The following is a 25064-nucleotide window of genomic DNA, read 5'->3' on the forward strand; positions in this document are numbered from 1 at the left end:
CTCAACATCCAAGAACCCAGGACCTCTGCAGCTCCCCCTCAGAGCCCATCCCCGCAAGGGGTCCGGTGCTGGTCACCACATCCACTGCACTCTGTGGCCCGAGCTCTCCTGCCCATGCGACCTGGGGTCACGGCGGCGTGGGTCAGCAGGAACTGTGAGCCCCACCACTTACATGACATTCAACAGAATAGTCACTGATAATCTGCTACCTTCGATCTACAAGTACCTCCCTCCTTTTCTACACAAATAGTAGCACAGTCCACTCACATTGCTGCTCCTTGCTTGTTTCATCTAACAACCAGTTTCAGATATTATGTCACAACAGCACGCAGACCGCTTGCTCATTCTTTGGATGGCTGTATAGTACTCCATTGTGTTGGTTCACCACTCACCGAACCGGTCCACTGTTGATGAACATTGAGATGGTTTGCCATTTTCAGCTCCTACCAGCAGTGCTACCGAATGAATAAGCTTGTCCAACACGCCATTGTCCACAATTGCAGGCATATCTGTAAGGGGCATTCGTAGAAGGGATTTGCTGGGTCAGGAATATGTGTGCATGGATTTGATAGGCGTTGCCAAATTACCCTTCACACGGACAGTCTTTATGACATTCCCATCGGCCCTGATGCAAGTGAGCATCTCCCAACATTCTCATCGATACAGTGTGCCATCATTTTTTTAATATTTTCCAATCTGATAGGAAAAAAATGGTATCTAAGTGTAGTCTTAATTTTCATTTTTCTCAAAACAAGTGAGACTGAGCATATTTTTATATATTCAAATCTCTTGTCTGCTCATTGCCTTTGCCCAGTTTGTCCATTGATTATTGGCCTTTTTCTTATTGATTTGTAACACCTCTTTATAAATTAGGGAAATTAGCCCTCTGTCTAATGCATGTTGCAAATAGTTGCCCCTTATTTGTCATTTGTGTTTTGTCTTTGTTCATCGTGGGTTTTGCAATGCAGAAAATTTTTATTTTTGTGAACTCGGATTTATCACTCTTTTCTCTGATGGCTTCTGGACTCTGTGTCATCCTTAGGCCATCGGCAGGGGCTTCTGTACTCTGTCGGAGAGGAGGTGTCAGTCACTGGGCCAAAAAAGAAAGGCAGTTGGGGCAGGTTGCACTTCCAGCTTCTGCCCACACAACAGATGAGCCATCTGCTCTTGAAAGCGTACCCCTGGTCCAGCAGCTCCCTCACCCAGGCCAGGTCCAGCTACACCCAGACCCTCTCATCTTGCTAATCAAAGTGTGTTCTGTGGCCCAGCAGCCGTTGGCAACAGCTAGAAGCTCTTCAAAATGCAGAATCTCAGGCCCCCACTCCAGACCTACCAGACCAGAATCTGCATTTTACCAGAATGTCCTTGACTTCCTGTGTCTGGGAAAGCCTGAGCTACAGGGTGCTGAGTCTCCAGCTTCTCTCCTAGTCAGCTTCCAGGTCCTCCTCAGTCCCAGCCATGCTTTCCCGGGATACAATGTTCTGATCTTCAGTTCCCCCAGCCTGGCCCCATTTGGGAAGACAAGCTCATGACCTGCTCAGATTCCCTGCCCCCATCCCCATGGGGCTTCTTTCACATGTGGGCCCATGAAAAGCAAGGATGGATGAGGCTGTCAATGCAGCACCATAAACCGTCCGGGGACCTAAAGGCCATTTTCTCAGTCCTAACACAGAACAAGTTTCCTTAGGAGCCAGGGACTAGACTGCCCTCCACCAGCCCCCACTCCAGCTCTTTAATACAGGGTGGGGTGGGGGACACTTTGCAGTCAGACCACAGTTTAAAGCTCAGCTTTGCCACCAGCTGTTCAACCTCAAGCAAATGACAACCCTCCGAGTCCTGGTTTCTCTCTGTAAAATGACGAACCTATGTTCCTGACACGACTCTGGAGAGGGCTAAATGAGCTAATGTGAATGAAGCACCTGGCAGGGGTTGGTCAGATTTTCCCCTTCACCCTGGGATGGAAGGGGGAAGACTTGGGTCCGAAATTATATCAAGGTCAGGGGGAGTCTGGGTCCCTTCTTTATTAAAATGTCCTTTGCCCGAACCATTTCTTTCTTCCTCCCCATCACTGCTTTGCTGGCTTTCCATTGACTAAGTCTTGTAAAGCATTTTAAACTCCATGTCAGTTTATACAGTTGCTTCCTGGGATGCGACTCATTGAGGACCTGCAGTGGTCATGCTTTGTCATTCCCATGGATGACCCATGGATGATGCTGGTGGTGGTGAGGATGGTCATCATGGTGAGGATAGTGATGGTGGTCATGATGATGGTGATGGTGGTGATGAGGATGGTGAGGATAGTGATGGTGGTGATGAGGATGGTGAGGATAGTGATGGTGGTCATGATGATGGTGATGGTGGTGATGAGGATGGTGAGGATAGTGATGGTGGTGATGAGGATGGTGAGGATAGTGATGGTGGTCATGATGATGGTGATGGTGGTGATGAGGATGGTGAGGATAGTGATGGTGGTCATGATGATGGTGATGGTGGTGATGAGGATGGTGAGGATAGTGATGGTGGTGATGAGGATGGTGAGGATAGTGATGGTGGTCATGATGATGGTGATGGTGGTGATGAGGATGGTGAGGATAGTGATGGTGGTCATGATGATGGTGATGGTGGTGATGAGGATGGTGAGGATAGTGATGGTGGTCATGATGATGGTGATGGTGGTGATGAGGATGGTGAGGATAGTGATGGTGGTGATGAGGATGGTGAGGATAGTGATGGTGGTCATGATGATGGTGATGGTGGTGATGAGGATGGTGAGGATGGTATGATGATGTGATGGTGGTGATGAGGATGATGAAGGTGGTCATGATATGATGGTAGTGATGGTGATAAGGATGGTGGTGATGATGATGATATTGCTTTTATGATTTAACTTATCTTGTGCCAGATATTGTTCTAAGTACTTCACATACATTATAGAATTTAATTCTCACAACAGCCTGATGAATAGGTAGCCATTCTCATGATCCCATTTTACAAATAAGAAAAGGACAAGTTTGTGACTTGGCCCAGATGTTGCTGGCTCCCTCCTTAACCCTGCTGTTTGGCAGTAATCTCTTTGCCTTATGAAGGAGTTTGGAGGCAGAGCCCTCTTCCCTGCCACACACACTTGCTCACTCTTCTCTTTGCCACCTGTACCAGACCATAAGTCTGGTCATCTCCCCGAGGTGGCGCAGGCCATGGGGAAGGAGGCACTCAGGTCAATGATCCTTAGGAAGAGCCCTTTATGACCCAAACTCACCCTTCCAGTGGCTCCAAGTTACCCTCTGGCGGCGGAGCTTGGTGTGGAAGGGATGACAGGAGGGTGAATTGAGGGCCATTTGCCTGATTGACACCGCTGCCCTCCGTGAAGAACCTTCCCCTTTTGTCTGATGATTCTTCCATGTCTGCCCCTTCTTTTCCTACATCTGAATGCAGCTGCTCCTGGGACACGTGCTTTCCCCTTCGCACCCACCCCAGCCTCACTGCTCTGCAAGCTGCTATCCTTTGTGGCCAGTGACCTCTTGGACATGTCTTCTCAGCCACTTTGTGACCCTGTCAGATGCAAACGGTGTGAAGCCAAGCTTTTGCTCCCACACCCAGCTGGCCTGATGTCCCTGCTTCAGTCACTGTCCCACTCTGACCCATTACACCCACTCAACTCCCCCTGCCCTTACCACACCCGCCTCCTGCATCCCATGATTCCTCCCACTCCTACTGTCATCACAGAAGTGACCACCTTTTCTCCCTTGCTAGCCCACCCCTCACTCCACTGCCAGGTTAGTCTTCTAGAGACACTGTCTTCCCCAGATCAGAAACCACCAAGGGCCCCTTCTGCCCTCAGTCCTGGAATTAGTGGGTCTCTCCTGCCCTGCATGTTGTTCCCCCTCAACCTCCACAAATTCTCCTCTCTGGGCAAACTATGTAGCCTCTCCATCTGTCTATGTCCCCTGCCTGCCTGGAGCACCACCCCTCCCCTCTGTCTGCCCAAGCCTCAGAGTGCAGCACTCAGAAGCATAGGCTTTGAATCTGTCTCCACCACCCACTAGGTCTGTCACCCCAGGCAATTGACTAACCTCTCTGCCCCCTCAATTTCTCCATCTGTAAAATGGGGCTGCACCACCTCTCAAGGTAGCTGTGGTGTTTAGGCGAGATGGTGGTTATAAAAGAGAGGCTTCATGTAAAGCCTGGCCATGCTAAGTGCTCTATAAACAGGAGTCATTGTTGTTACTCTGACCCTTCAAGTCCAGGTTCAGGTGCCTCCTCCATCATGAAGCCCTCCCTCATCACCGTAGCCTCTTCCATCCTGACTTCTTGACATCTACAGGACGTATCATCCTGTCCTGCCCCTCAGATCTCTGTTAGCTGTGGGGTCTTAGGCAGGTCCCTTGTCTCTTGTTCTTCAGGTCCTTCATCTATAAGTTGAGCAGGCAACTTATAGATGTCCCCAGGTCGGGGGTTGTGGTGAGGGTTAATGAATGAATGTGTGTGAAATGCCTGGCACATGAATGAAAATATGTGAAGTGTTGCAGAAATGTTAAGTAGTATTTGTTTCACTGTGGTCCCACGGCATCTCCTCTGCCCGTCTCTCTCGTTGGATGGACCTTAAGTGCCCTGAATCAGCGACCCAGACTCCTCCTTCCCGGTGGCCTCCTACTGCACCTGGTACCCGCAGGGCATAGCGGGCACATGAGCATCACCTACTGGGCCTTCCCACCTGGCTGCCTGGCAGCAACTGGCACTTCTACTGGCCTCTGAGGGCTTCGAGTGTACTTTAAGGCCAAGATGTCAAAGTCAGGATGGGAATGGGAGTCCCGAGACACACCTCTCATAGGGGCCATGGCCCCTAGAGCCCCCTGCCCCTGCCTGTGAACCCCCTTCTGTTTCTCCTGGGCCTCTGCCCTCTCAGAATCTGCCCCAGGGGGGCTCAGCAGAGCCCCTCTCTCCTGCAACTAACAGCCTCTCTTCTTCCTGGGCAGCTGCCCCCCGACTCGGTGCGGGACCCCAGGGCAGAGTGCAGCTACAAGGAGCCAGAAGGCGGGATTACACGCTGACACGGGCCGGGGGCCAGTGCTGGGTGGTTACCGCCAGTGCCATCGACCCGTACAGGCCGCTGTTTATCTGTCTTCCTGACACACCTAATTACCCAGGTTGCAGCTGCCAGAGCGTTTGCTCTTCTTAAATCACGGGCTCCCGTCTCTCCTCGCCCGGGGCCTCCGGGCCTCTGCCTGCAGAGGGGCTGCCATTGATTTTGCTGTTCCCATTTATGATCTACAAGGCTCTGCATCAGTGTTGCACATTTTACCTTAATTAGTTTATTCTTCTGGGCGTCCCTGGGCAGCTCAGAAGCCAGGAGGTGGAACAGGGGAAGAGGCTAACAGCACATGGCACCCGGACCCGTCTGGCCACAAAGCCCGGGGCCTGGCCCGACAGCAGCACCCTAAGACGGCAGTTAGCTAAGAACAGTGCTCGTTCCGCAGGGTGCTAGTAGGTGAGCTGCAAAAAGGGGGTTCCGTGGCCAGCTGTGTTTGGGACAGGCTGGATTAAAGAAGATTAAGCAGGTAACTTATTGCAGGACTTGTCCAAGTTTTAATAGACTGATGCCCATTGAGAATCTCCCCGGGGCGGGGGTGGGGGGGGGACGGGTGGAAGGTGTGGTCTTTCCCAAACTCAGATGATCACAAAATCTTTCCTCCAGGCAGCTCACAGAGACCAGGGTTCCATAAAGCACACTCTGGGAAATGCGTATCTTGGGCGAGCAGGAGGAGTTGGAGGTGATGTGGCAAACAGAGGGGGACAGAGTCCCCCTAGGCCCATGGGCTTCTCTTGTCTCGCTGAGGGGCAGGAACTCTGCGGCATGAGAAATTTCTCCTGCCGAACGCGGAGGGGCCCATCGAGGGCTGCCGAGCCCCAGCTGCCGGCCGCTGCTTTCTCACACCGGCCCACGCGGTGCTGGAAGTTAACCTCCATATTTCGGCGGGGCTAGACTAGCTGGAGGTCGCATCTAAAGGGGCTCTGGTCGGACAGAGGAGGGCAAGGCTGGCTTGCTGTTGGTGGAGGCTGGAAACCCAGAAGCCTGCAGGGCCATCTTCAGAGGTCCCCCAAGCATCAGGAAGTGATGACAAGGCTGCCATTGCCTCGGGAATAGCCGTGAGCATGGCAGTCGAGGCCCACAGTCCCTTCTCCGCAGTCCTCAAATCCAAAGCCCTCTGAAAGCCTCAAGTGCTTTTTTTTTTTTTTTTTGTGGGAAAATGAATTGATAGCAAAACCTGTCCTGAGCTGACGCGAGCTATTTATAGGCTTTATTTATCCCACTTAGTGTGAATATTCATATATTTTACTGCAGAAATATTAATGTGTTTAATTACAGGGTGCTGCCCCATCCCTCCTGGGGGTGTTATGTAATAAACGGTGTGTGCACTGTGTTACCTTTCTAAAATGTGGAAGAACAAAATCTAAATTTCTAAATATGTCTGGCCCCCAGGGATTGTACTGCGGTCTGCGGACTGGGGTGGTACGGGGCCTCCATGGGCGATTCTGACCCTGGGCCGGGGCTTCAGTGCATTTTATCCTGTAATTCCCACAGCCACATGTAAGGGGAGCCAGCAAGACCCCGAGCTAATGGAAGTTGGCACCTGTGCTTCCATCCAGCCCAGGCTCCTCGGTTGCCCCAGTGGGCTTCCCTCGCCCACCCCAGCTGCAGCTCCTCAGCCCAAGCCTCCACGCACAAACACCGGCAGGCCTCCTGGATCTGCTTCCTGCTCTGCTCATGAAGGGCCTTTCCCTCCCCCGGACGGGCCTCTGCACCTCCGGGAGGGTCAGGCCGGAAAGGAGGGCTCTGTTCCGGTGCCGGCTCCCTGGTATCTGGCGAGCATCTCAGAGGCCAACTCCAGACCCCACAGACCACACAGCACTCCCTGTGGGTCCCTGTGGTCTTGGAGGTTTCCACAGGAGGCCACTGAGAGAGCAAAGCCTTTCATCCTCTCCTGGGCAGAGCCACCTGAGGGATCCTTTATAACTGCCCTCTCCTAACACGCTCCTGCTCCCACAATCCTTCTCAGCCACTCATTTCACACACTGACTCTACCAGACCCCTTTAGGTTCCCTAAAGGACCTACACGAGTGCCCCATCTGTAACATGGGAATGACCACTTCTGTCTACTACCCACCACCTTGAGGGGGCGCTGTGCTACGCCTTTCGTGCACATCATCTCATGTATTCCTCGCAGTAAACTGGATGCAGCTATTACTGTCGTCCCATTTGCAAATAGGAAAACTGAAGCTCAGAGATGCTAAGCAACTTGCCCAAAGTCAACAACTAGCTCCTAGAAGTAGAATCTGGGTAGAACAGAGACCAGGACTGGGGCTTATTTACTCTAAACCCCAAGGTCTTAACCACTGCCCCATGCTGCTCCCTTCACCCTAAGTGGTGACCTCTGCCCTGGGCCAGCCAGAGAGTCAAGTGCGGGGGTCTGTCCCCAGGGCCACTCGTCCCCCAGCTCACCTTCCCGGCTTCCTGCAGCTGCTCCCCTGCTGTCCCCCCCTGTGTTTCCGATGCCAGTCCTTGAGAGTAGAACATGATCCCTCCTAAAATATGAATGCGCTGGGGCTCACATGAACAAGAAATAAACTAGGGGTGAGTGGAGAGCTCTGCCTAAGTGGTCTTAGAAGGGTTTGAGCCTCCGGCCACCAGAAGTTCTTTGCACTTCCCCCAAAAAAAGCTTAGGCATGAACGTGCTCTGGGAGGCCACAGAGCCCCTGCAATTACATGTGGTACATTGCGTGGTGCCCATGTGTGCGACTCTGAGCTGGCGGTCCTCAGCCTCCATCCAGTTCTGAAAGGGGTGGAGACTCCTGCCCTCGAGGGCCTCCCAGGGCTGCTCACCCCCTTCACCCCACCTGGATGCCGACCCTACTGCCATCAGGTTCCCCTGGGGGTGAGCGACAGGTCCATCAGAGCTCCACTTCCAGCCCCTTCCTGGATCTGGACTTAGAGCCCCACCCACCAACCAGGACCATTTCTTCTCAGACCCAAATGAGGCCCTGCAAGCCTATAGAGAATGTAGGAGGCAGGTCCTGGAGAAAGACATTCTGGGTTGAGTTTGGGTGCTGAAATGTTAGCAATCCCCGATCTCCTGTGTGTCGCAGGAGCATGGTGCAGAATGTGAAATCCAGCTGTCGAGGGTCATCTCAGACACACAGTAGCGGTAACACTTCTGTGGTTCCTGAGGCCTGGGCTGGCCATTTTCATAAGCCAATCTATTCTCTCAACTGAAGATACCTGAGCACCCCCCAGACAGAGAGCCTCACCTGCTTGAGTGAGTGCTGTGGGGAGCGCTCCCCTTGCCGCAGATAACATCTACCTGTGGCCCCGACCACCTGTGGCAGGTGCCCCAAAACGTACCTGCACACCGGCCCACCATCCACCAGCCTCCCTTCCTCTTCTCTCCAGGGGTGGCCACGTACACAGACAAGTTGTTCAAGTTCCGCAACAACCGGTGGGAAGACATCCTCAGCGATGAGGTCAACGTGGCCCGTGGTGTGGCCAGCCTCTTTGCCGGGCGCTCCGTGGCCTGTGTGGACAGGACGGTGAGTTCAGGGGTGCACCGGGGGTCTGGGGAGAAGAGGGGGGCACACAGCGATGTGAGAGCCCAGAGGGGAGCCAACAGGCAGATGTGCCCCGACAGAGATGCTCCATCGCGGCAGCTCCCACAGTGCCTTGCACATAGTAGGTGCTAAATACTAACAAGATTCGCAAGGGGAGTTACCATCTACTTTCCCATCCTTTCTCTCTTGAGGCTCTCCCAGCAACCAGCGAGGAAACTAGTCAGGGGCTGTCATCACCGTGTCCATTGGGGAGGAGGGCATCAAGGCCCAGCTTGGGGCAGTGACTTGCCTGAGGACCCAAAATAGATTGGCGATGTGACTAGGACATGACTCAGACTCTTCTAGCTCTAAACCTTGTGCTCATTCATTTAGTCAACCAATATTTATTAAGTGCTTACCATGTGCCAGGCATTGAGCCGTAGGGCTCTCCCTGAAAATATTTGTGGAGCGATGAAGGAATGACAAAGAGGTTCGTGAGTGGGTGAGTGGAGGGTGGCCTGAATGTCCAAGTACTCTAGTTAATCAGGAGCTCTGTCACTGCTTTCGTGCCTGCTAGCTCCCCCTACCGCACACACGTGCCAACCCCAGCAGGGAGGGAGGAGAGACCAAGGGGGAGGGGCAGGAGTTGTAGCCACCTGCCCTGTGGGGTGGCCCCAGCCCAGGCTTGCGTCCCAGCAGCCCCAGCCGGAGCCAGAGGCTGGCCGTGGAGGTGATTTATCCTTCCTGTCACCTGCTCACCTGCTGCCCCCTCCTTGGCTTTAGAGACCGTCATCAGTAAATCAGGGACCCAGCTGCTGCCTAGCTTCCATTCCGGGGGCAGGGGCAAGGGGCCCTGGCTCATTTCAGGATTGAGATGGCACCGGGGGGATTGGGGATTCAGCGTGAATCTTCACAGCAGGGGCCTCCAGGCCTTGGGAGAAGGCAGGTGCCAGGTATAAATATTTATTTTTTAACAAGCTGGTGCTGAGAAAAGAAGCCAAGCTGGGCTGTGAAGCCACATTTAGCCCTGACCTAAATCTTTGCCACCTGGACTCCTGCCTGGTGGGGGGAAGGAGGCGACGGTGGCTCTGTGAACGGCCCCAAAGAGTGAGAAGGGTCTGTGGGGGGGGGCGCAGGCCAGGCCGCTGCTGGGAGCCTCCTGCTTCCTGCCTCGCTCCTGCTGAACCAAGGCTTCCCACACTTGGCCAAGGTGGGAATCATCTCTGAGCTGGTGGCAGGGGCCTGAAGGTTAATCACAAAGAGATGCACTCTTTGTCCTAACAAGGTCACCTGCACGCCCACGCATTTAACCACAGGACAAAGGCACGGTGTGAAATGCAAAAAAAAAAAAAAGCCTTGGCACGCAGCACCGTAGGCAGGCACTTAGCAGCTTGCTCAGCCCCAGCCTCAGGGAACTAGAAACAACCACCAGGAGAGGGGCTGCTTTCTGTGTCCAGCCGCCACCACCCCGGCAATCCCTGGGGCCTGAGAACTGTGGAGGGGAGGAGTAGGGCCAGGTCACGGCCACTCTGGAAACTGGGAGATAGGAATGCAGCGTAGTGGAGGAAACACAAAAGCAATCTTACCAATAATGGCAGCTAACCGTAATGAGCTAGCAACACGCCAAGCCCTGCGCTCAGTGGTTTATACGCATGGTCTTACTGAATCTTCACAATAGGCTTAGGAGGTACCTGCTGTCATCCCCATTTTACAGATATGGAAACTAAGGCTTTCAGCAATTAAGCAAGTTGACCTTGGTTATGTAGTTAAATGGCAGGCAAAGCCAGGAATTGAGCCAGAGAACCAGTCAGATGCCTTTCTATCCCACGGCTAGCCTGCCCCTGGGTGAAGTGGTATCAGTCACAAATTTCTAACCACAGGTTCTGTTACAGTGTTCACCTTACTCCTTTCTCAGCCCCACAGCTCCCACCTGGCGCCTTTTAGTCGACCTGTTCCCAAAGTGTGGTCTCCGGACCAGCAGCACTGTCGGAAATGCAGATTCTTAGGCCCGACCCCCACTCCACCCTCCAGACCCACTGAGTCTGAACCCACGGGGCGGGGGAGGGGGGCAGAAGTCTGGGTTTGAGCTCACCCTGCAGGTGACTCTGGCACAGGCCGCAGTTGGAGAGCCGTCTCGCAGGTAAAGGTCTCAAACCGCAATGCCCCCCCCACTCCGCCGCGTGCCCTCCCCGTCCTCTCCCCAGCGGCCCTCATCCGCTCCTGGCCCCAAGCCGGGCACACTTGCTCGCCCTTTGTCTGCAGCCGCCTCATCACTCACTTCCCTTTCTGGATCCAGCTCAAAGCCGATCTCTTACAAGGAGCGTTCCCTGATCGATAATGATTAGGCCTCATGTTTATATAGCATTTTTATCTTTTGGAGACCTTTCACGTGTGTTGTCCCATTTCATCTTCTCAACAACCCTGCCAGGAAGCAGGGGGAATACGATTCTCATTTAACACATGAGAAGATGCAGCCTAAGGGGGTGAAGAACCTACCCAAGGACAAAGCCACGTAGGGGCAGAACCTGGACTGGGCCCGGCCTAATATCCCTAGACCAGTGGGCTCTCCAGGTGTGGTTCCTGGCTCAGCAGCATCAGCTTCACCTGGCACCTTGTTCACTCCAGAGCTCCCAAATCAGAAACTCCGGGGATGAGCCCCAGCATTTACGGTTGAACAGTGCTCCGGGTGTTTCTGATGTAGGCTGACGGGGGAGCCCACTGCCCTGGGGAGCCTCTCCCCAGGCTCATCTCCACAACCACCTCACCATCCCAGAGTGACTGTAGTCAAGGCCACATGGCGAATTTCCGAAGTCCTCTGCAACCGTAAACACATCTCTATTTGTCAACTTTTATCATCCCCATACAATGAAGAAAGGAACTAGGTATAATGGAATTTTATAAACATCCTAATTTCCAGCAGAGTGCCTTTCAGTTCATTTGGGCTTAATTGCCCATTTGTTGCGGGGATTGCTAACAGCTGGTAGGGTCAGGCGTGGGCGCAGGGATGGCGCACTTTCCCCTCTGGCCCCACTCATTCAGTCTTCGTCCGATCATTCCACACACACATGCCGAGCTCCTGCCATGGGCAGGCGTTGCTCAGAGTTCTCCGCCAGTCACGACGCCGTGCTCTAAAGCCCTGCATCTCGAACTTCGGTTTTGCGTGGGGATCACATGGGGGTCTTGCGAAAATGCAGATTCTGATTCAGCAGGTCTGGCGGAGGGGACAGGGTCACTGAGAGTCGTATATCTAACCTGCTCCCAGATGATGCCAGTGCTGCTGACCGAGTCACAAGATTCGGAAAGCATAGTCTCCCAGGTGGCAGGATGGAGCCTCAGATAACCGAAACAGCGGGGGCGTGGACATCTGTAGGGAGTATCTTTGCCTCCTTCTCCAGCTCCAGCCCCTGACACGCCCTGCCTTGCATTTTCTATTCTTGCAACGCTGAACGAACTGCCTGTGGTTTCCCTACGTACATCATTCTCTGTATCATCTCTGCCTGGAAGGTTCTTTCCTCTACACTTCACCTGGCTGAGACTCTTCTTAGAAAACCTTTTCTGAACTCCCCCTGGTTCAGTGCTCCTTCCTCGGGGAGCCCCTCTTCTGTACAGGAAATGCTGTACACATTCTCTCTCTCTCTTTTAAAAAAATGTTCATTCTAGTAAAGTTCACAGTCTTTTAAATTTTATTTCCAGGATCATTAACTTACATATTCTCTTAATCATATATATATAACTGTATTATTGTTGCCATGTCTGCATCCTCTCAGGAGACCGTAAGCTCCTTCGTTGGCCTCACCCACCAGTCAGACCCAAGTAGCTCTTCGTCAGCTCCCCCAAAGAAAATGTTCCCATGGAAGGGATAAAGCCAGTGACTGGTGAGGTGGGATGGGGCTTCCGCTTATGGGGCCGTTGGGGAAGAAATAGAAGCCAGCCAAGCAGGCTGAGGGCTGAGAAGAGAGGGTTGCCAGGAACTCAGCTGTTTCTCTCGGGTTGTTTTGCGTTTCTAGCTTGCCTTTAAACGAGACTATAAGCAACTGGAGAACGAAGACCTTGTCTTAGGGACATTTATAGCAGAGCACATCGCAGGTAGTTGGAACTCAAGAAATATCTACTATCTGATTAATTGGAGGGAAATGAAAAGGATGAGAGGAAAGCTGGAAAACTGTTCGAATGTAGAAAACAGGTGGCTCTCTGGGGAGAAAGGAAGCATCCACTGAAGAAATGACATGGTTCTAATAACAGGCAGAAAAGAACCGTTCGTCAGCGGGGTTTCGGACTAGAGCAGACAACGACGATAGCAACGAGGAGCTGGTGCCCAGGGCTTCTCTTGGCTGCAAAGGAAAAAAAATATTTGAGACAGTGATACAAAGGCAGAAGCAATATACTATTTCTTTCTGGTAACATGGGAAAACAGAGGGAATGGAATGAGGACCCCTGCCATATCCGAGCTTCCTGTGCCACCAAAATCGTGGAATGAGGGAATCCAGGGTGGGAGGTGGGGAGAGAGAGATGACTCTGGAATTTGCTTGTCATCTTGGCTGGAGTGAGCTTGAATGGGAGAGAGAGAGACTGAGAATAATGGGAATTGGTAGATCAATCAATCAGCAAATATTTATTGAGCAGCTACCCTGGCTGGCAGCTGGAGAGAGCTCAGCTGGAGAGAGGCACATTAGAAAATTGTCTATAAAAAGGTGGTTGTGTGGGAGAGGGAGGGATGTGTTCTTCTGGAACAGGATAGAAGGAGAAGCAGGACTGCTTCGTTGTAGGACTCTGCGGGGCGCGGGGGAGGGGAGCCTCGGGGAAAAGCGCTTCTGAGGTTGGGCCGTGCCCAGCATGCAAGGCCCTGCACACCAGACCCAGGGAGAGGAACCTGACCCACGGAAGACCTATGGTCCTACACGAGGAGGGGGAGAGCCACTTTCTGGGAAGGAGACCACGACGAGTGCAGAGGGGCCTGCTCACCCACCCTCCTTCCCTTCCTCCTCAGGGCTCCGGACGCTACTCTATCTATATCGCCAATTATGCCTACGGTAACGTGGGCCCTGATGCCCTCATTGAAATGGACCCCGAAGCCAGTGACCTCTCCCAGGGCATTCTGGCTCTCAGAGATGTGGCTGCTGAGGCTGGGGTCAGCAAATACACAGGTAGGCAGAGTGACGCGGGGTGGCGGGCTGGGGTGCTGTGGGTTGGAAGGGCAGGAGGCCTGGGGCTGGGGCCTGGGCCCTGGGCCCTACAAGGCTGCATCTGTTTCATCAGAGACCACAGGAGAGGGTGGGCTTGTGTCCCTGGGGAAGGGAGGATGAAGGCTTTATTCCATCCCATCACCCAGAGGCCGCTTCTCCAACACTTGTCTCTCCAGGGGTTGGTGGGCTATCTGGCAGGCGTGGGCTTTGGGGGACCCCACGGGGGATGTGGGACATAGGATGAGAACACTGTAACATCATCCACTCCCTGGAACCTCTTGCCCCATTCCCTGCTGTAACCCAAATGATGGGTGAACAGGTTCTGTAGGAGAAAACTGACAAATCACAAAGGCCGAGAGTTAAAGCGTTCTTTATTGCCAAACAGCAGATGAAATTATTTACTTATACATAAGCGACCAGGAATTGAGTGCTAAATCCCTAAGCTTCAGCTGGGTCCCGTCTCGGATAACTGAGCTCAGAGAATTGTGTTCTTGCTCCAAAACCTCTCCAGCCCCTTTTTTTGAAGCCATGCTCCCCCCGACACCTCTCTGGATGGGGGACCTATTGTCAGAGTCTCTGACAGGGAGATCTTTCTAGGGAAGGCTGTTTTTCTAATTCTAGCATGGCTGCTGACTAAACTCTGATAATCTGCCAATAGACTGCTGATGGCAGAGCAATCCAGTTCCTGTTTGGGGTGCCAAAAATCAGGAAGCCGGAGCTATGCACAACAACGTCTCACATGAACTTCGGCCTCCCTCACCCTGATCCTCTCATATGGACATGGAGATCCTCTTGCTGGTTGACCTTCCCGATAATATCCATCCCAACTTGCACTACAGACTTCCAAAAGGGAAGCCCACCCAAATCCAAATCCTGGGGCTCCGAAGGATGCTTGATGGGGGTCATTTGGGCCATCGCCCTGCCTCCATACACCTGGGGGGTAGCACACTCTCAAAGCCCTACCTAGAAGGGGTTGTTGCAGCCTCTCCTGAGTTTATGATGCCTTTCTCTAGCAACTTTCCATCTCGGCGAAACAGGGAGATGGATGTTGACCTGTCTGACAAAGTTTGTGGGAACAAACGGCTAGACAGTAAAATAGTTTGCGCAGCTCCAGCCCCATCAAAGTGCTCAAGAGCCCCGCACGTGAACGTGCAGCCTTTCTGGCTGAGTGTCAGTAATAAACCGGGCTTTCCTGGGAAAAGGAATAAACATGCAGGAGCTTCAGCCTAGATTTGTACAGTCAATTTTTCTGAATAGTTCCCAGTTCTGTGCATTGGGCTGGCCTGGCAATTAAGTGCCTTGATCTGCAGGAGAAGGAGTGTGGGCTGGGGAGATGAAGCACTTGAAAATGATGAGCTGGAGGGAGGCGAGGTCTGGGAGAGAGGCTTCTACACAGAATAAAAGAATTCAGGAGGTTGCGGCTGGGTCCGAGCATGAAGGGGACATTGTTCACGCTGGCCGGGCTGGTGCATGGGCTGGCAGGAAACCAGGAGGGGGCAGGAGGGGACCAAGAGGAGATAGCTGAGGAGGATGGATGGGGATGGGAGTAGTAGCCAACTGCGCCAGGCTGTGCTGGAAGGACTGGGAAGCTCAGGGAAGGGCCAGCAGTTTCTGCGGAGCATGCAGGCGGGCCGGGGCAGCTGGTGTGCCCAGAGGACACGGGAGAGCAGCTCTGCAGACTTCCAAAAGCCATTTGGCTGACAAGAACCTATCTGGCCCACCAAGTTACTATTGTGTCTGCCCGTCTTCCCCAGCCCACCCTTTCCTTGCCCGCCAAGCCCCTCAACTCTACCCCGCGGACCCCGTTGTCACTTCGTTAATGACACACGGACATCTGGCTAGAAAACAAGCCCAAAGCACCCTCCGACGCCCCAGGGACGGACCCCAAATGGAAGGGCCGCCACTGGAGCCCGGCCTGATTGCTGAGTCTCTGGCACATGGGGCCTGGAGAAGGGGAGGGAAGCAGGCAGTGATGAGCAGGGGCCTGAGCAGGCCCTGGGGGGAAGCCAGCCATGACCAGATGTGCAGTCAGGGAGCCAGAGGTCCCCAGAGCCCAGCCACACAACACCCAGCTGCTGGACAGACTTTGGAGAACCTCTTGTTTTCCAAAAGAACAAACCGAGGTCCAGAGAGAAGGGGCTTGCCCAAGGTCACACAGAAGGTTTGTCGAGAAACTAGCACCCAGAGCCCTGACCCCCGAAGCTTAACCGGCCACAACCCGCTGACCTTTCTGATGACCTCCAGTTTGAGCATCCCAGCTCCAGCCTGCAAAACAGGAGGGGCTGGTGAAGGAGGAAGGCCCTGCACCCACCGGGATGCAGCCCCAGGGATTGGCACTCAGGGGCTTGATTTTGACCCCCAGTTTTCGTGGCCCGAGCAGCTGCTTGGCCTAGGCTGTGCCGGGCAGCAGGGGGAGGCCCAGGCAAGCTGTCGGCAGGCGGGCCAACGGCGCTGCCGGCTCTCCCGAGGGGGAGGGGAGGCCTTCTCTCCGGACTCGAGCGGGTCCACCGGCGGCCGCCGCTCAGCTAGGTCACAGTGCCATCTAGCGGCCAGCGTGCCCACTCTCGAGGGACCGGAGGGCTGCGGGCTGACACAGGGGCTCCTGCTGAGTTGAGGGAGGCAAGCCCACTCCCCCATGGTTCCTGGTTCAAGGAGAATCCCAAGCCCTGACTTTCCCAGATGCCTGCAGCCCTTCAGAGCCTGGACGGTGCAAGGAATCCTGAGAATCAGTTGTCCATGTGGCTGAGGGCCTGGCATGGAACCCAAGGAGAGGGAAGGTAAGGACCAAGAAGTCTGCACTGGCCTCTGCAGCCCTGGGTGACCTTGGGCACCTCCCCCAGCCTCTCTGAGCACCTTGAACTCGTGGTCTGAACTACTGTCTTGCAGAGCTGCTGAGAGGACAGGATCAGTGCTGGTGCAGATCCTGCCTCAGCCACCTCTCCTGTCCAGGCAGCGACTAGCAATTTATTAACCTCATGGGCCTCAGTTTTCTCGCCTGCAGTGGGAGCATGAGAGTGAAAGGAGGTATAGGACATGCCTGGCACAGGCCCGGCTCAGGGACAGGACCCTCGGAGTACAGGAGACAGAGACACCCTCCTCATCTCAGGTGCCCAGGGGGATGCCAGGGCCGTCGGCTGGGCATTTCCCAGGTGCTGGGTACAGGAGGAAGCACAGAGCAGGCCCAGCTAGCCCTGCCCTGGAGGCGGTCTCCGTGGGTCCCCCTGCCCACCCTCCAGCCCTGAGTATAGTCACGGGCGTCTTCACACCCCTCTCCACTGGAATCCGTTGGTTTTCCCTCTTCACCCTGCCTCCCCACCTCCGCCGGCCTCTACCCCCTCCCCAGGAGCTCTGCATTTCAGAAAGCCTCACCTTTTGAGGGAGCATCTGTCTGGGTTGCAAGGTGGTGATTAAAGAATCCTTACAAGAAATTTGGAAAGAAAATGAAGGTGGATTTATGATATAGGGTGGGGATTTTTGCTGTTGGCTGGGAGCAGTGTAGAACAAAGCGAAGGGCAGATCTGATTTATAGGAAGTCATTATTGGAGGAGAAGGAGAAGCCTAACGCCCAGCTGAGGCCTTCTGGCGGCTCCCCATCAGCCCACTCCAGAGAGGTGACCGTGGGCAGCAGAGTGGGGGCCACGGAGCCCCCCAGGCTCCGTGCAGCGGGAGCACAGCAGATGTGACAAGCAGAGCTAGAGTGACAGGCTCTCCACCAGGGCCCGGGACCCTCAGGGAGTGCAGCCACAGGCCTGCCAGGGTCCGCAGTGCCCCAGGACATGTGCGGTGTCAATGCACTGGATGATTGACAAGAAAAGACAATTTTTTTTTTCTTTCAAAACAAACACAAATACTCTTATAATAGAAATGTGATCTTGGTGCAGTTTCTTCTGCTAAAATAAGAGATTTTAAAGAAAGATCAAGCCTGTGGCTGGCCACTCCGGGCCTTACCAGGAGTCCAGCTCCCTCTCCTGCTGAGAGGCAGCTTGTGTAGAAGGGCTTGAGAGCACGCGGGGGGGGGGCTAGCACAGGCTCTGGGGTCACTCAGGTGTGGGTTTGAACTGCGATCCGCAGCCTCCTGGCTGCAATCGTACCTCCTTGAGCCTCGATTTCCTCACCTGGAAACTGGTGCAGTGGGATGAGACGCAAATGACACCTAGGACGGGACTGGAAAACAGGTGGCCAGAGGAGCCGGTCCTGCTACCCCTTTCCCTGCCCTCTCTCCTCAAAGAGCTTCTTCAGACCCCTGCCCATTCTCCCGCCCCCCGCCCCCTCAGCGTCCTACAGGGAGGGGGCTGCAAGCATTGAGGGAGGAGTGGAATGTCCGTGTCTAATACCCTCCACCCTGTGCGCTCGGAACCCTACTGGGTACCTGGACGGCTCACAGAGGGCTCGTGGGTAGCAGCACCAGCACCGACACAGTATTATTCTATGTTTGAATGTTCGGGAAATTTAGGATGAAAGACCCTGTTACCATCCTGCCCTGACCCTCACTCCCTGTTCTCCCACGCACACGCACACACACACACACACACACACACACACACACACACTGCCCATTCCTCCACCCCTATGTTTTCCAGCATCTTTGCTATCCTTCTACAATTTCTTGGATGCTCTTGGCAGCCTGTGGGCCTTGGCATCCACAAGAATTGTATTCTATTGAGGTCTCAGTAGATTAATCCCACGGGTCCAGAGTCTTGGGCCAAAGGGCCTCGCAAAGCCTCTACTGGTGTGGGCTCCAGAAGGACCCGGGATTCTACTCCCAGCCACACTTATCCCAAGTTTCAGCCTGGAGGATGCACTGGAAGAGTGGGAAGGAGCCTTGGCGATCTCATTCCCCTCCCCAGTTTGTGGGGAGGGTGACAAGGGCCTGGAGAGCACACAGCTCAAGTTCCTGGAACAGGAGCAGGTGCAGAGGCCAAGCAAGGACCTAGAGGATTTTCCTTAGCATGGCAAATACCCCTGCCTCATCGTGCCTGGGTCTGGCCCACAGCAGCAAGCCCCCCCTTATTCCACACAGCCTCGCATTCCCATCATCACCCCACCACCTCCGGCTCCCAGATACAATCTGGCCTGTCAGCAGACCACCCCAAGACTGCCTACATGCAATCTGAGAAATGGATTGCCTATACCCAAACTGCACTTGAGTCTGCATCGCCAGAATGCAGGATTACAGAGGTTTAGGGGTGCAGTGCTTGAGGGTAAATGAGGCTACCCCTTGGGTCTCAGGACCACCGGGCAGATAATCAGAGGGGGTGCCGGAATGTGGTGGGAGGACGAAGTGCATTGGGGAGGCATTTTCCCCTGCAACTCCAGCTCTCCCACCCAGCTTCGTGGGCAGAGTGAGAAGCCTTCAGGAGGGGTTGGGCAGGGCATGGCATTTGCACCCAACAGCAGAACAAAGAGGCCTTAGAAGCCTGAAAGTGCTGGGGAAATAAGGGGATTTTATTCACCTAGCAGGTGGGAAATTGTCCCAGCTAATGATGATGTGGCACCTGACATTTTCCAAAGTACCTTCTGAAAACCAGCTCACTTAATATTTATGACAGCCTGAGAAGAAGCTATTTACTATCAGCCTCACGTTAGCGGTGAGAAAACAGATACCCAGAAGGGTTCAGTGATGTGCCCAAGGTCACACACACACTTTCCAGGGTTGCGTCTCCAGCCCCAGCTGGGGAGCTGCTTGTCCCCAAGAGGATGTGCCCACCTCACATACAGAAGAAGTAATTGATGTAAAGTAGAATTTAACTCGCTATTGGGACATCATCCTCCAAGGCAGAAATAAAGTTGTTCCTAATGGCCCCTTGGGGGGCCCCGGAAGATGTGAGCTAAACCTCAGGAGGGAGAAGAGTTGGGGGAGGGGAGAATGTCCAGGTAGAAGATACTGAATCAGGAACCTCTGTCGTGGACCACACAGGATGGATGGATTTTATTGGTTTGGAGAAGATTTACATGATCCACCTGGGAGTAGAGTTTCCTCCGCAGCTCAGCAAGGGGTGCAGACACCCGGCCGCCCCTGCCTCAGACCCGAGTTCGGCTCTCCATCCTGAGGCTGCTGGGGCCAGTGCCCAAGAGGCTGGCTCCCTGACTGTCGACTCACCTGCTCCCCAACTGTGCGGCGAACTTGCCAAGAAGGAGTTGTGGGTAACATCTCTGTTATGGTCCGGTTGCCATGGCAATAAATTGTCACTAATTAGTAGTGTGGTTACCATGGCAATTTTCTAATAATTACAGGTTACAAATGGTACAAGGCTTCAACCCAACCCAATTAGTTAATTAGAAAGATTTAGAAATTTGTCCAAGAGGGAAATAACCTGCTTTGTAGAAAATGAAGAGAATGTGTCACAGCTTGAGAGCCAGAAGCAGAGAGGAAATTGGAGGACACTAGAGTGGGGAGGACGGACGGAGTTGCATGGTGGCAAGTCCCAGAGCCCCACCTGGCATTTCCGGGGGCCCGGGCAAGGCCCGGGGTTTCTCACTGAAGCCTGGCCCTGGGCTGGAATCTGGCAGGACGGGGGCGGGGCCAGCTGCCCGCTCTGGGGCTCCTCTCTGAATGTGCAGACGTGATGCCCAGGTTACAGCCCAGCAGCCCTCCCCACTGGCCTTAGGAAAGGCGTCCGAAAGCCTCCCCGCCCTGCACTCTGGCTCTCCTAATGAAAAACGCATGCCACATCTTAGCTGATGCTCCCCAGGAGCCCTGTGGATTTGGTGACTCCATTTTCAAGAGGCTTGGGCTCTCCTGGAGAGCTAATTAGATTACCTGGGAGGAATATGAGAGGCACAGGGCCCAGAGTGTGTTCATTTGGAGCTCAACCATGGGAGTGAGGAGGGTGGCAATGCCGTTGGACCCATCCCCTCCTCCTGGCCCCCAACACCGGACCTGTTGGGCAGGCTGCAGTGCACAGGTGAGAAAGGCCCCATGATTTCCTCCAGGGACCTCTCTCAGAGGGCAGGAGGAGTCCGGTGACCAAGAGAACCTCCATCCAGCATTAGCACAGTTTATGGAAACCTCTTCCCCATCCAGAGCCAGGCAGGCAGGCAGGTGGGGGGGGGGGCAGGGGGGAGGTCTGGCCCAACATCTCTCAGGTCTGCCTGAGCTCTCGTTTATTTAACAAATAACAACACTAAGTTGTTCTGAGTTCTCTGATCACTATTCTTATTGTACTGAATAGCCCGTTAGAGCCTCACCTTTCAAACTTGACTGTGTACATAGCCACCCAGGGGTCCTGCTAGAATGCAGGTCCTGACTGGTGGCAGGGTGGGGGTGGGGGGGCTGAGATTCTGCCTTTCTAACAAGGCGGCACCTTTGCAGCGGGCCCACGGACCTCACTCTGAGTAACAAGGTGGTAGGATTCACAAAGCCCTTTCACGTGTCTCACTTCATGTGATCCTCATAAAAATCCTAAAATAGAAAAGGCAGGTCATGCTACCCTCATTTTACAGAGGAGGACGCTGAGGCTCAAAGGGTACCATAAATTGTCCAAGGTCACAGAGCTTATAAACAGCCGCTCTGGGACTAGAATCCACATCCCGGTCCTGGCCGGGTTGTCTTCTGCCCAGTATTCCCAGTGACTGGGGCTTCCGGGCTTGATTTGAAACCCAGTCGTTGGGGCTGTTTGTTCAAGATGTTGGACTTGTTGACATGGGTAGCTCAAATTTGACCTTGGAGACATCAAACCCTAATGTCGAGCTGGCTTGATTTCTTTCTTTTTTAAAAAGTATGTAGTTATTGGATTTTTTTCCTTTCCAACTACAGAAGCAATTCTGTTGCAACAAGCCAAAAACACAAAGACGTTCCCAAAAAAGGCGAACTCCCGTCTCTCCTTCCCTCCCCAGATCCCACCCCATCTGGTAGCCGGGGTTAACAACACAGGGCGTGGCCTTTCCCACTTTCCCCCAAACTCAACAACAAGCTTGCACAAACACATCCAGAAATATCACGTATTTTCCTTTTTTTTTTTTTTTTTTAATAAAACTAAGATGACACAATACCATTACTTGGTGAATTGTATTTTCATTTAACAGTATGTCGTGGGCACCCCTGCAAGTCAATACATACGGATCTACACAGTCTTTTCAGCAGCTACAGAACGGTCCGTCCAATGGATGCAGCACAGTCCATTCAACCAGTCGTTGTTGATGGACTTACAGGCTGTTCCCAGTTGCTTTACTATATCAAGCAAAGCCAAGAAAGCAGCCTGTAGCCTTAGCCGGAACCCAGTCCTCTATGTTCTTAGGACAGGAGCACACCCAGTGTCTTGACTCCGGGTGGGGGTGGGGGTTGTCAGGAAAATCTGTGACTTGATCAAGTGGGTAGATATGGGCTGGGGGATCGTTGTGAGTCAGCCTCCGAAGGAAAGGAAAGGATCTGTAGGGTGGCCTCTGTGTTCTGTAGGTCATGGGATCATGGCTTGGGCACAAAGTGACTCTGTCTTGCCCCTCCCTTGCCTCATCATCAGTGTGGTCATCCTCCACACAAGTTTACAGGACTGTGAGCCCAGATCTGGGCTCAGAGAAGCATCCAGAAGGTTGGAATCTCCCCCGTCCCCAAAGCTCTTCTGAGGCATCACCACAGCGCTTCTCAAAGGCCTCAGAGGTACCCCCGTCCTCCTCGCGGGCCTGAGGCTTTGCTTCTGCCACTCACTGTGGGTCACTGTCCTGTCCTAGGGGGCCGGGGTGTCAGCGTGGGCCCCATCCTCAGCAGCAGTGCCTCAGACATCTTCTGTGACAACGAGAATGGGCCCAACTTCCTCTTCCACAACCAGGGTGATGGCACCTTCGTGGATGCGGCTGCCGGCGCCGGTGAGTGCAGCCACTGCCCCGTGTCCCTCAGCGCCCCAGACCCTCCCGGGCCTCTGGGCGCCTCGCCCCCTCCAGCATGGCCTCACAGGCCTCAGGGAGACTGGGACCGGTAATCACATGCACCATGCAGGGAGACATTCCTTGTCACCTTCAATTCCACAACCCACAAGGCTCAGGCCCCGGGGCGGGGGGGGGGGGTGCTGCTGGGGAAAGGGGGAGCCTCGAACTCCTGACCAGTATGCATTTTCCAGCAACTAGATTTGGCCCACGTTCCTCCGAGTCCTGCTTGAGTCTTCAGCATTAATTTCCCCTCCAAGCTGCCTCTTTCCAGTTCCCCTCCCCACATTCACCTTAATCATTGAATTCAATCCAGTAACCATTTATTGAGCCCCTGCTAAGTGCCAGGTGGTGCTAAGAGCTGGGGATGCTGACCCTAATAAGGTTGTATCACCCTACCCTACCTGACACACATACACACACAGGCATGGACATTCTAGAGTGGAAAACAGATGAATAAACAAATAGCCAAGTAGGAAAGAGACTAAAATCCACACAAAATAGTACTTCAGGCCCCTAGCTCTGCTCCCCTTCCTCCCTTTGTGCTCATCCCTCATCTGCCTCAGGACCTTTGCACCTGCCATTCTCTCTGCCTGAAAGTGCCTTCTCCCTTTTCTCTATCTGCAGAAATTCTATTTGTCCTTCAACACTCAGCTCTATGAAGTCTTTCTTGCCTCCCTCTGTGCTACGTGGCAGAGATTCGCACTTTCTCCTCTGCATTCACCCTGCCCTTGCATGTACTTCTCGATCAGGCTTCTACGTCGATAAAATAATCTATGTCTACAAGGACTGGGTGCTGTACTCTTCATTCTTGACACAACACTTGGCACACAGTGGTCACCCAGTACATTTTGCTGGATGGCAGAAAGGACTCCTAATGAAAGTTTGTGGATGTAATCAGTCTGCCCTTCAACCACTTCTCCCCACCCACTTCCTCCCCACCTTGCCAATGAAAGGATTGGTTTCGCTCCTTTCTGGGCAGCATAGGGACGAGTTCTAGCCTCCAGATGAAGAGGTGAGCGGGGATTAGACAGGGGATCAAAGGTCCTACAAGCTCTGGCTAGTGCTGACAGCTGGCATCAAGTCCCTGAGCGTCTGCCAAACCATCGGCTGTGACTTACAAGTACCTAATGCCCCGCTCACTGCTCAGGAGCGCCCACTTTGAGCACCACCCCTCCACTCGTAGCCAGTCAATTCCCCCTCATGCCTTGCCCTCTTCTCCTTCCTGGGCAAAGCTAGAGCTGGAGGCCGCTCCCCTGGCCTGTCCTCCCACCTGGCATGCGTGCGCGCACACGCTCACACATGCACCACCCACCCCCCCCACGGTGCTATATCCTCTGGCAGCAAATTTTCTCATTGCTGAAAAATCATAAAATGAAGGGGAGGTGGTGGTGGAGAAAACTTAGAGGATTTGATAAGGTGTTAAAGAAATGGGCGCAGAGGTGAGCGAACAAGTTGGAGTGGGAGAAGGTATCTGGCGGGAGGAGAGAGGAAAGGTGCTAGGCCCGTAATTGAAAGTCAGAATGACTGCAGGGGTTTAACAAGACATGTCAAGAGGGCATTCATCACCCAAACAGATGCTGCTGTGAAAGGCAGCCTGGCACCGATTATTCCCGTGAAAGGGAACCACCTCCTTGTCAAGGTGCCTCGTAGATAGCAGAGAGATGGGCCAGCATCGAAGACCACCGACATTAGGGCTGGGGAGTTTTGTAGAGAATTAATGGGGTGTTAATCCTAAAGGTTAAAGGTTTCCCTCGCTCCTTGGCAAAGCCTCTTCCTCAAGCCTAGGGCTCACTGTCTCTTCTCCCCGCACCTCACCCATCATCCAGATCCTTCACTCCCCCAAGAGGGTACTCAGCCTCCAAGGTTCTCAGGGGGCCCCACCCCCACCTTCCCCTGGCTCCCACCTCCAGGAGCTCTGTGGTTGCAACTGGCAAGAGCTCTCTGGGCCCTGGACTCTGTGATCCCCCCTCCATTATATTGTCCTATCGCCCACCATCTCTGAGGGCCTAATGACCAACGACAGTTTGTCCTCCGAAAGAGTCAGCATGGGTGTTGAGAACCAGCATCCACCACCTCTCAACTCCACGCTTGGCCTGACGGAACATATCTGCCTTGGGCAGCCAGGAGGTCAGGCCATCCCTCTGGGCAAAGCCAGCCCCTGTCCTCCCCCAGGATCGGCTCAGTGGGCACGGGCAGATGCAGGGACAGCAGAAGCAGGCGACACTGGACACACAAGCTTCTCTTCCCTGAGCTCCCAAGGCACACTATGGGTTTCTGTGTTATGATGTGACATTTCCTCTGCTGTCACCAACGTCCCCAGGTGCCTTCTGTCAAATTATTTGTGTCTCTTCATTCATTCAGCAAGTATTTACTGAAAACTACCAGGTCAGATGCTGCGTGAACACAGGTGAACAAGAAGACGGCCCCTGACCTCATGGA

The 25064-nt window shown here is 53.8% G+C and overlaps 1 protein-coding gene across 2 annotated transcripts in view; it reads left to right on the top strand.

The window, feature by feature from the left end:
* Window positions 1–25064, top strand: part of CRTAC1 (cartilage acidic protein 1) — a 133777-nt gene that overhangs the window by 86070 nt on the left and 22643 nt on the right. The window contains exons 4-7 of one of the 2 annotated variants that reach the window (XM_078077274.1): window positions 8447–8583; window positions 13568–13724; window positions 20697–20801; window positions 22431–22565. In XM_078077274.1, coding sequence (XP_077933400.1) covers window positions 8447–8583; window positions 13568–13724; window positions 20697–20801; window positions 22431–22565 — 534 coding nt within the window. The remainder of the gene's footprint in view (window positions 1–8446; window positions 8584–13567; window positions 13725–20696; window positions 20802–22430; window positions 22566–25064) is intronic. The other variant, XM_036074301.2, reaches the window with a different exon arrangement.

Source organism: Halichoerus grypus, chromosome 7, assembly GCF_964656455.1.
Source record: "Halichoerus grypus chromosome 7, mHalGry1.hap1.1, whole genome shotgun sequence".
In the NCBI taxonomy this organism is placed as follows: Eukaryota; Metazoa; Chordata; class Mammalia; order Carnivora; family Phocidae; genus Halichoerus; species Halichoerus grypus.